The 12435-nt window shown below is 37.3% G+C and overlaps 1 protein-coding gene across 4 annotated transcripts in view; it reads left to right on the plus strand.

Moving 5' to 3' along the window:
- The window catches only part of LOC124268986 (sodium/potassium/calcium exchanger 1-like), an 89032-nt gene extending 76837 nt beyond the window's left edge, over window positions 1–12195 (plus strand). For all 4 annotated transcript variants that reach the window (XM_046704017.1, XM_046704018.1, XM_046704019.1 and 1 more), the window contains exons 6-8: window positions 1197–1316; window positions 2890–3026; window positions 4276–12195. In XM_046704017.1, the coding sequence (XP_046559973.1) occupies window positions 1197–1316; window positions 2890–3026; window positions 4276–4525 (507 nt within the window). In that variant the 3' untranslated portion in view covers window positions 4526–12195. The remainder of the gene's footprint in view (window positions 1–1196; window positions 1317–2889; window positions 3027–4275) is intronic.
- The last annotated feature ends 240 nt before the right edge of the window (window positions 12196–12435 follow it).

The following is a 12435-nucleotide window of genomic DNA, read 5'->3' on the forward strand; positions in this document are numbered from 1 at the left end:
TGATCAACCAGGGTTTTATATCCTCATTCTGTTACCATAAATACCTTGGACGATTGATCATCATAGCTTTGTTCGAGAACGGCTTCAGTACAGTATCAACTAATTGAGCATAACGTCTATTCATGAAAATAACAACCATGTCCAATGTCTCATATCAATGAACGTGAAGTATAGTCTACATTTATAACTTCAGAATTTTGTGAGAAACATTTTCAGATATATAATGAGCCCTAAAAGTTAGGTGTCATATGTTTTGGGATTTATTTTTTTGTAGTGAAGCCTAAGCACACAATTTCTGAAGAATATCAATCCGCTCACAAATATGGACGATCCCTAACTACTTTTGTTCAGTATATAATTAGATAAGAAAACAATCGTAAGTACCGTAATCGCTTTTCCTGAAATATGCTGTACTCAGACAGGTGATGAATTTGCCTTCATACTTGAAGTGTCGTGCAAAAGTTTGGTAATATTGCCCTGTGTGTCAGTTGAATATACTGCTAGTTGACTGGACAACTTCTTAAATGAAAATCTGAAGAACACATGTGTAGTGGATAGTTAAGGAGATGTTTGTCAGACAGATCACAAAGTGGTCAGTTTCCCCAACCATTACTGACTGTGCCCGTACTGTTTACATCTTAAGCCAGCAATTTAGTGGAAGGAGAGAATTACTGAAGTGAATATACCCAGTGAATTATTGAAGTGTCGGTGCTCTGTGAATTACTGAAGTGATATACATAGTCAATTATTGAAGTGAATATACCCAGTGAATTACTGAAGTGAAAATACTCATTGTGTAAATATATTATATTTTCATCCATGTTTTTACACTCATCCAAAAATCAATTACAGAGGGAAAATGCCAATACGTTCTTCATGGGAAGGAATTTTAGTGTGGAACCATGATCTTAGCCGAAGTGATCAAGGTGTTTTATCTGTTATCAAAAATAATTCATAAATAGAAGTTACATTGAAAATCCAAAGTTAGGATTTAATAAATGGATTTAAGAAATGAAAATTCAGGTAGCCCACTGGTTCAGGTGACTGCCTGTTACACTAAGAGCCAAGGTTCTATTCCTCACATCAGTTCTTTGTATGAAACCAACCTCTAATATATGAGAAACTGTTGATTTCTCGAGGTCACTTTTATGTTAAATGATAAAAAACCAATACATGAAATATGTGTTTACTTTCAGGAGAAGAAGAAATGGTTTGTGTGTTCCTTTATTGGAAGTATCTTGTCGATTGCCATCTTCTCCTACGTCTTGGTGTGGTTGGCCAATGAGACTGGAACTGCACTCGACATCAAACCGGAGGTAGGTAAACTGTAGGGACATTAGTGCCAGGGTTGTCTCGAAACACAATGGAAAATGTTTGGGGTGAGAAATGACTTCTCTGACATGTTTCATGCTTGAACAAGTAAATTTTCAAATTTTCATTGCCCTCCCTGCTAAACATAATTTTATTGTTCTTAAGTTCTCCCAACAAAGACATTCACAATGTGTTGTGTCTGCTTTCTTTAGTTTGGGCATGTCAGAAACTTGAATCCTGGTTATGGACCTGTAGTGACATCGCTCTATCGTTCAGTTGGGTTCCTTCTTTTACCGAGTAAACCTCTGCAGTCAGTGTCCTGGGCAATCTCCAGGAAATCCCATGGATTTCTTGAAGAATGCCCAGGCCAAAGCCATAGTCATCCTTTTCACCAAACAGGTAAACATCTAGAAGATTTGGGCGGTGGGGTAGCCCAGTGGTTTAAGCATTTGCTTGTCACACTGAAGGCCCAGGTCGTTTCCCCACATGGGTACAATTTGTGAAGCCCATTTCTGGTGTTTCCCACCGTGACATTGCTGGAATATTGCTAAAAGCAGCATGAAACCCAACTCACTCACTCACTCTGAGAGATTCATGAATTCATACATTCTTTCCATATCAAGCTGTCATGCTCAGACATTACTGTAACGTTGGTCAAAGTTAAACCAAACTTATTCCCTGACTGTCGGGCTTGATACTAGATGGTTAACTGGACTACATTTAAAAATAATTTACACTATAGTCCGTGCCGCTCAAAAGTGGACAAAGTTCACTATTTGTTACGAGGGAGGGGTGCAAAGAGAAGAGCAGCCAGATGTACGCGGAGCATGTGCACAAGTGCCGACAAAGTTATTGAATCATTTACCTGTGCTGTGCTGTTCCTCTCTTTGCACCCCTCGCTCGTAACAAATAGTGAACTGTGTCAAAATTTTAATAATAGTTTGTTAGACAACTTTTTTAATTTTAGGACATAAATTCTGCAAAATGATGTTTTGATAATGTTCAGTGTTTCACTGAGTATTATCTGTTTAGTAGTTTTCGAGTTAGATTGCAATTCATCGGTCCGATTATGAGCCAAACAGACTATAATTTGTTGAACAATTTGTTTCAGAGATCAGTAAAATATAAAAAGTAAATTGTAATTTACAAAATCTTTTACTAAAAATCAGGACTGGAACATAGCACACTCAAATAACCTTCCTTTGAACTTGAAATAGTAATAATAAAAACTACCACAACAACAAATCAACAAGAACTGCAATTACCACCTTCGGCTCTGTACACATGTCACTTTCCTTTATCCAAACAGTTATACAGAATAACTAAAACTTCTATTCATTGTTTAACTGAAAGTGAATTCATGTTTTTAAATAATCCTATGAGAGAAAAAAAATATTAATATTATAGTTGTCAAGTCAGAGTTACTGATACATAACCAAGTCAAAGGTCAAAGGTGACACTGATGCTTTGGAATTAGGGATGCGAGAGGTTTAAGTAAGCTAACCTTGAACACATTGCCTTTCAACCTGGGCATCATTTTGTTTGACCTTGACCTTGACCTGAGTCGCTCCTTTTCAGATAATGGGACTGACCTTTTTGGCAGCTGGGACGAGCATCCCAGATCTCATCACAAGCGTCATTGTTGCCAAGAAAGGATATGGTGACATGGCCGTTTCCAGTTCTGTCGGGAGTAACATCTTTGATATCACTGTGGGGTAGGTCCACTCTCTTCACACATACGTCATAATAATTTCAATAGATTATGATGTTATCTACATTGGTCTGAATTTTGTTTTCTACCCACCATCTGAAAAAGTTCTATTTTTTTTGTTATCATGTTTGAGACATTGAGTTTTTGTTCCTTGAGACACACGAGCCATGAAATATTTGATACAGATATGCATGATATATCACATGCTAGATGCTGTTGTCCTTGACAGGACACAGGAGTTGTTAACACTGATATTGCAATATGCTGTCAATAAATTGCCAGATCCGTTCCTCTGTTGGTGCTTTACAAGAATGAACCCCGGTTGGGATTAGAAACGTATAAAAGTTACCTACAGTGGCCACAAGGGTCCAGCAATTGACCAGAGGTCAGGCTGATGACTTGATTTGGTGTCTTCCTACACTAACTGCGTGGGTTATTTACAACAGCTGTCCTATAGCTGGAGAGTTGCTGAATTCAATTTAAAGCAACCCATGAAGATTCGGGTTAGAGTTGGTCTTCAGTAATCCATGCTTGTCGTAGGAGTCGATTAACAGGAATATTGCTGAGTGTGATGTTAATCAGTCAGTCAGTCAGTCAGTCAATAAGACAGTCAGTCAGTCAGTCAGTCAGTCAGTCAGTCAGTCAGTCAGTCAGTCAGTCAGTCAGTCAGTCAGTCAGTCAGTCAGTCAGTCAGTCAGTCAGTCAGTCAGTCAGTCAGTCAGTCCACAGTCAGTCAGTCAGTCAGTCAGTCCATCAGACAGTCAGTCACAGTCAGTCAGTCAGTCAGTCAGTCAGTCAACAGTCAGTCAGTCAGTCAGTCAGTCAGTCAGTCAGTCAGTCAGTCAGTCAGACAGTCAGTCCATAAGACAGTCAGTCAGTCAGTCAGTCAGTCAGTCAGTCAGTCAGGCCATAAGACAGTCAGTCAGTCAGTCCATAGTCAGTCAGTCAGTCAGTCAGTCAGTCAGGCCATAAGACAGTCAGTCAGTCAGTCCATAAGGCAGTCAGTCAGTCAGTCAGTCAGGCCATAAGACAGTCAGTCAGTCAGTCCATAAGGCAGTCAGTCAGTCAGTCAGACAGTCAGTCAGTCAGTCCATAAGGCAGGCAGTCAGTCAGTCAGTCAGTCAGGATTGGGTTCCCAATCCTGTGAAATATATTCCCACATGCATTATTTACTAAAATAGTCACATGAAACAGCACTGTTCAACGTTTGCATGAGATGAAGACGAGTTGAGAACAAGTGTATATATTTTCAGGTTGCCGGTGCCCTGGCTGCTGTGGAGTGCCATCCAGGGAGGTGCTGGCATTGATGTGAGCAGCAAGGGCTTGCTGTGTTCGATTGTCCTTCTCTTCATCATGCTTGTGGCAGTCATTATCACCATTGCCGCCAGCAAGTGGAAGATGAACAGGACTCTGGGAGCTATCATGTTTCTCCTCTACATCGTCTTCATCACTCTCAGCGTCCTGGTGGAAATTGGCATTATCCCATGCCCGGATGCAACCTAGCCCGGTCACAGATCCTAGCCACAAGGAGCTAGGCCTCATCCTGGTGCATCTTACAGGATAATAATTGGATGACTTATACTTTTGGTGTGATATTGTTTTATTTGAAGAACAACTAGAAGATTTGACGAACAGATAAAGGTCGAAACTTACCTGTCAACAGCAGAGTGTTTGAGCTGATCTCCTTTTCCTGAGACGTTTATGAAATCTTCTTGTTCCCGAGGACTGAGAAGAATGCATGAGGGAAAAGCTGACAATTAAACTGGGATACAGGATTGCCCTCACTGATGCTTTCTGTGGAACTCTTAGCATTTGAATATGATACTGGATTAAGACTCTGTTCCGACTTGTGGTGTAATAAGATCTTATGTGTTTGCTTCCTAACGACTGAAGCGACAAAGCCTTGACGCTATTCATTCTGGTCTGTGGTTTTGTCGCAGGCTGTCCACGTTGGTGACTTCTGCATCCTTGTTGGTCTCTTGATCTTATCCTTATGTGTGATATTTTTTATAAGTAATGGGACAGTTGAAACCTCATTGATGCCTGATGGAGCTTTGAAGAATAACTCAATGATAGAGAAATGGGTAAGATTTTCTGATTGACAAGAAGATAGACACCTACGAGGAATAGTGTCCATAAGAGATAGTGTCAAAGAGACTTTGTCCTTAAAATATTTTGTCAAGGAGACATGAGACACTTTGCCAATTTGAAAGTGTCCATGAGATGTTTTGTCAAGGAGACAGTGTCCATGAGAGATGGTGGCAAAGAAAGACACTGTCAGTGTTGGTGTCAAAGAGATACAGTGCCCTTGAAACAGTGTCAACAATGCCCTTGAAACAGTGTCAAAAGAAAATAATGTCCCTGATGCACAGTTCATTGAGAGTCAGTGATGATGATGATGAGAAGAGTCAGTGGTGGTGATGATGATGATGATGATGATGATGATTTGGAGATTTAACATGCGCTTTCCGACATATTGTGTATTTCGCATAGGGGCCCGCCAGGCCATTTAGTGTTTGATCGAAGGAGGGGTGATTTGACCCAAAGATATGGCAACCTGAATGGGGCGTTAATGTTACATAATTAAAGTCAGTGAGAGACTGTCCATAAGATATGTCAATCATGGACACTTTCAGTGAGAGACAACAAAGGAGAGAGACTGACAGTCAAGATTGACCATTCATCAGGTGAAAAAGTAGTGTCAGCGTCTCATTGAGAGACAGTGATAGTGAGGGAGTGAAAGTGAGGTACAGTCCAATTGTGATGGTGGAAGGTTACAGTTCCAGACAATGTTGGTGACATTCCTCATCTTAAAGAAATGGATGCATAAAGAGGGACAATACAACAAACTCTAACGAGGTCCAAGGACAAATTGGTGTTACAATCTAATTAAGAAATCTTTCAAAGGATTGTTATCTCACAAGAGACTAATGCAATGGATGAATGTCTAGCACTGTCCAACAGCCATTCATTCTATATCCGTGCCTATAGAACGGCCATGTTAATTGATGGCACCATTGACTGCAGCCATATACATTATGTCATATAGTGCTTTATTCATCATGGTACAGATGGGTAACAGGAAGAGATGTAACCATGCAAGTATGTACATATACATAACAGTGATAATTACATCATTGTCATGGCAACCACACAAACAAATGATCACATTGTTGCTATGGCAACCATATCCTAGCAGAATGGTAAGTGATCTTTGATGTTGAATATTTTTCTGTATAATTCGGAGTTTATGAAATGGCTGAAATATTTTTTCTAAGTTCCCCATGACCAAATGTTTGAACACATGGTTTTAGTCTGTTCAGAATGTCTTTTTCTGTGATAAGAGGAAGCATTTTGCCAACACATTCTTGTGTTCAACAGGAGTATGGAGGACATGTAATGACATTTAATTATGTAATGGAGACACTTTCAAAATGAAATAGTTATAGAAATACAACTAAAAGTAAAGTATATTCAGTAATAACATTCTATCAAAGTAGATGGAATATCTGTATTGGTCAATAAAACAGTGACGAATACTGTCAAGTTAGCATCTGTGATACGTTTTTCCTTGTTTTCAAATGAACGGTATGTGTTAGTGTTATCATGCAGTTTGTTAGTTCATATGGTCTGGCTGGCTCTTCAGAAGTCTTGCGGACCATTTATTGTCTTTCAACCTTGTACATTTCTACCCAACCTAAGTCAATTTGTGCCCTGTAGTTAAGCAGACCAACTAGTCACTGTGTTAATCACCCTGTGATAGATACAAGTAGAAAGGTTTATTTAATTATTGGTTGTCATGACCAAATCGTAAACAGTAATTCTTGTTCTCAGTATTAGTGGGGGTGGGGGAACGGGTGGAAGGGTGTTTGAGACACCAATGTACAGATAATAATGACCCCCTGAAGCTTGTCGTATTTACGATGATCCTTTTCATCTCCTTGTACATTGTTTCATGACCCTCTCTGAAAAGACAAAATTTCTATTTTGTTATAAACTTCTTTGTGACCCTGTGTAACGTTTTTTTACCCTCCTCTTGAGGCTGTCATATATTATGGTGAGAATAATCCCTGGTTTACTCTCATTAACCCACCCCTATAAAAAATGACCGGTTCATTGTTGAAAAATTGCTAGTGGTGTAAAACGTTGACTCACTTACTCACTGAGACAGACAGAAGCAATCACTAGGTAAATGCCCAAAACTGACTGTTTTTACACGTCTTTAGGCCATACAGACTCTGTACTCAGCAATATAAATGTTTACAGTGTATATTTCAAAGATCAGTGCTCTGACTAAAGTAATCTAAGTAATCTGCTCTCTATACCAGTCATATACATAATGCCATTTTAGCACCTGGAAAGGTAAGAAATATTTTTAATTAAATTTTTTTTAATTAACTAAATTTATGTATTTTTAATATCACTAAAAGAGTTCTTGAAACTCGTTTTAATGATATCAAAGGAAATATGATTGCAAAACATGTAACATTAGGCCGTATTTTGAACTCTTAGACATGAATTTATGGCTTACTCTTTTCAGACTGATATCTTTAAAATTGCTCGGTATGCTATTGTCTTGAAAAGTTTGTGGAATTGGTATCTCCGAAACAGTGGTGGAATGAGTGCCACATGGTGCTACTTGTGGCTGGCATGTAGAGCAGATATTGTAGCTGTCATATTCCATAAGGTCAAATAATTCTAAAGATGATGGTATTTGTCGTTCACATTAACATTTAAACTAATGAATAGTTTAGAAAATTTAATCTATCATCCAGGAAACAACAGTCAGTTGAACATTGTGTGAGTTGAACTGGTGTTGCAGCAAAGCCTAGGGAGATGTTGGATATTTCATTATATATTTGTGCATTAAGCACCCCACTTCAATAAATGGAAACTGATAAACTTCTCAGTCAGAAAGTTTATTAAGTGTGTTAAGTCTGAATACAAACATGGCAGTAATCAGATTCATGCATTCATTGCATATGTATTTCTACAAAATTCAGCAATGTAGAATGGCTTCATATTAGACAAGTATCTATCGTCTAAAAAGTTTTCATCTGCATTTAAAGTACCCTGTAAGATAGTCTGGGACAAAATATTTACTTGTAAATATTGTAAGAAGTTTCCCACTGTTTCTAAGCACACAGGGGGTTCGTTTATTCAAATGTAGTATGTAGAAATTTATATTTCAATCAGCCAAAATTTGTTACTCGAGAAATCCAACATCAGTTTTTAGTATTTGGTTTTCCTAAACATAAATTTCGAAGTTTTTATTATTATCATTAAAAGCTCAGTGAGACTTGCAATTCTCAAATCACATATTGTTTAATGCCATTATGAGTACGAAACGTCATAAAACATTATTCAATCTTGTTTTCTATATTTAATTTCTGTAGCTTAACAGCTAATGGACATGTGGCATCAGCCCTGAATACTGTGACGTCATGATACAATGCAAGAGGTTATATGCTGCCATGACCATGCCGCTAAATAGACCTTGGTAAATGCAAACAAACATCAACTAACTCCGATCTTTATTGGGACAAGTATTAGTCAATATTGGATGCAGGGCACTGGGGTAACCTAGTGGTTAAAGTGTTCGCTCGTCACGCCGAAGGCCTGGGTTCGATTCCCCACATGGGTACAATGTGTGAAGCCTACTCCTGGGTCCCCCGCTGTGATATTGCTGGAATATTGCTAAAAGCGGACTAAACTCAACTCACTCACTTTCATATTTGAGGTATTTTCATACTTATAATGAAACATATTCGTGTTCAATGGGTTAAAGTCCAGATGTACAATAGGCCAAGCTTTAACCCCGTTTAATAACATTTTTAAAAAATCAGACTGCAGCACTCATCCATTCATTTTAATATTTAAGATAAGTGTATGGTATAAAAGCTTTACTAGGCATTGCAATAAGTTTTCTTGCCAAAATCAGTTTACACATTTTTGAAAAGGCTACTAAATGTTTGATAAAGTGTTGATGTATTTTATTCTGTTAAAGAATATGCAAAGAGAGAACTTCTATCCATGATTTGTTATTTTACATTTAAAATATGTTGAAATGACCATTGGCAGAATGAAATACTATTAGCATGACAACATCTTCAAGCATTCAGTCATATTAAGTCTCCATTCTGAATGAGAAGAATTCTTTGTAGAGTGTTGATTGCTGTAAGTTCAATTTCGAATTCAGAGTAAATTATTAGAGTGACAGTTTTGATGACATTTGTAAATACTGTAGATAATTGGTTAATCAAATGGGTTTGAATATTTGTGAAAATAACTTTTCAATTTTATTCCTGCAAGTCCTTCACGTGTTTCTGTTGGTTTTCAGAAGATGAATATGTATGTATAAATTTTGCATCAGAAGGTCTCTTAGGTATGACAGAACAGAATTCCATCCACAAGTTTCAGTTCAGCTGTGAATGAAAATGCATGAATATTATGTTTAAAATTCCATTTTTCAGGCAAAACAGCTAACATGTCATAAGGATTGGGATAGTGGTTATCTGTCCTAACACCCTTGTAGACAGGAATTGGAATTAAACATACAATTCATCAGATCAGTTTGAGGAACTTTTCAAACCTAATCTCACAAATGTATCTACTCATTTGACATGACAGCCATGTATGTCCCTCTTCAGTTTTAAATCTGTTTTTCTTAAACAAAATATTTTTTGTAACATCCATGACATGTAACCCTATGTAGATATGTTTTCATTCATTCTTGTAAAAAAACGAATCTGTGATGCAAATATGTATAAAGTCATGATTGTGTACCTTTTCAGTGGAATTGTTATCATTAGTTTTCCAAATACATGTTTCTATTAGCATCTCAAATTGCAAATGTGTAACATGTATACATTTTGGTCTTTTTAAATAGACAAGTAGACAATGTAAATAGTTGGGTTTTGATATGAACTATTTTGTTCTTTCAAACTCTAAAAGTGGCATTGTAAGTATGAATTGGTAAGTCACATAATTAGTCTGCTTATGTAAATCAACTTATTGTTAATGTGCCTGTATAAATTGTGTTTTTTTCTCTGGTAGAAAATACTTATTTTTCTACTCTTACTTATTAGTTAAGTGTTCGATCTCACATGCATTCCACATGATGTACTAAAGATGTTGGTGTGTGCCTGCATCCTTTAATTTGCTCTTGATTATACACTTTTCTTGTGATCTCAATGTCTTACCATGACGACGTGTTTAAACATGATATTCTACCAAATCTATTTTTACCCAACAAATTATAGTTGTTTTCACCCGTTGTAGTCATTATTCTGATTGAATGTTGCTTCTGTTTCCTTTTTTAACATTTTCACAGTTATCATTGAAAGTAGGACACATTTTTTATGTTGGAGTCAAAAATTATACTTTAGTCATATTTTGTTATTTTACTTAATAACTTTACTTTTGTTATTTTCCTTCTATACCATATTTGTATGTCAGGTGTCACAGTAACCGTGTTAGTTATCTGATTTATCATTAGACTGGTTGTACATCCCTATTCGAATTTAAAAGATGACGTGTTTCAGTAACTTTATTTTTGAGTTTTGAAAATAGGTGCAGCAATTATCTTATTCTATATATCGGAATACATCCTAGATACTTCACCCTACTGCATGTGTCAACTTGTGATATATTAGATCCCAGCCTAGATACTTCACCCTACTGCATGTGTCAACTTGTGATACATTAGATCCCAGCCTAGATACTTCACCCTACTGCATGTGTCAACTTTTGATAAAATAGATCCCAGCCTAGATACTTCACCCTACTGCATGTGTCAACTTGTGATACATTAGATCCCAGCCTAGATACTTCACCCTACTGCATGTGTCAACTTGTGATACATTAGATCCCAGCCTAGATACTTCACCCTACTGCATGTCAATTGCAACTTGTGATACACTTAGTTCCCAGCCTAGATACTTCACCCTACTGAAGTATTAAAACCCAGCCTAGATATTTCATCCAATGGCTTGTGTCAACTTGTGGTGAATGTTATTGTGCCTTAGATTTTATATCTTCACATTTCCTCTGACTGTCTCGACCACACCCCAACTCCCCTCCCCAACTCCCCATCCCACACCCCCTCAACCATGACTACAACAGGTTCTCACAGGGTAAATACAGCCATTTCATCAGCTGTGTTTTACATTCCACAAGCATTTGTGTTGATGAGGTTAGCAAACCAGATACTAGTTCTTCCATCAATCTTACTTTGAAAGGTATTGTTCCTACTTGTACCTTTAAGTAACCTGGACTATGTTAATTTTGGGGCCTAGTTGAAAAAAAGACCAACAGAACAAAATATTTTTTTAGGGCGAAAGTTAATCAGAAATAATTAGGAATTTCCTGTGTTTGTAAAAAGAAAAATTGTTAAAGAAAAGGTAAGTTCGACAACTCTATGCACAGTTTCATGTTATATGTGAATTTTTTTTAGTTTCCAAAATCACAAGTTTAGTTGAAATATGAAACATTCCAGTAAAACAGTCAAATTGCTTACAGGTAAGCACCTCCAAGCACTGTTACTGAAATGTTTCATACAAAGACAAACGGGCACAGTGGACAGAAGCAATCAGTGATACATGATTGCCAAACACTCAGTGGCACTTATTGCTTTTATGGGGTTATCAGAAATCTTTGGTGAAAACAGTTGTTTGCATATTAATGATGATGTTCATCTTACCTCTCACATTTGTGCACAAAACTTTTTTTTTTCAACAATCTGTAGTTCTTTGATGTGTATTAAGTTGTTTTTGTGCCCCTTCATGCTCGCATGTACTATCTTGATCCCCAACGTCCTCAATGGCCCCATTATGGATCCCCAACGCTCCCAGTTGATGTTATATGTATGTCAACATATTCATCATCCTTTAGTTCATCTTGATGTACAAGCAGGATTCTCCGTCCAAATATTACATGATGAATGAGACAAATGTTTTGCATTTATTCTAGTTGTCCTATTCCCGTGTTTTTGCACGTTGATAGAGTAAACCTTCCGTCCCAACGATACTATGTATGTCACTTTCTCTCTCTCTCTGGTCTAGAAGCAGACCTCCATCAGAGGGTCTCCATGTATAGATATATTTATTCATTGTTGTTGCGCTTATAATGTACATAATACATATTTCTTGTTTGAATAAAAGTCTAAAAATATATATATACGCATTTACTTTTTAAATCATCTGTACCAAAAGTATGGAAGCTGACATATTTAAGTGTGAAATTAGGATGTGAGTGAGTTTAGTTTTACGCGGCACTCAGCAATATTCCAGCTATATGGCGGCTGTCTGTAAATAATCGACAATCCAGGAATCAACAGCATGAACATCGATCTACGCAATTGGGATACGATGACATGTTTCAACCCAGTCAGCGAGCCTGACCATCCGATCCCG

The sequence above is a fragment of the Haliotis rubra genome, unplaced genomic scaffold, assembly GCF_003918875.1.
Source record: "Haliotis rubra isolate DU_JTF1 unplaced genomic scaffold, ASM391887v1 Scf141, whole genome shotgun sequence".
NCBI classification, from domain to species: domain Eukaryota; kingdom Metazoa; phylum Mollusca; class Gastropoda; order Lepetellida; family Haliotidae; genus Haliotis; species Haliotis rubra.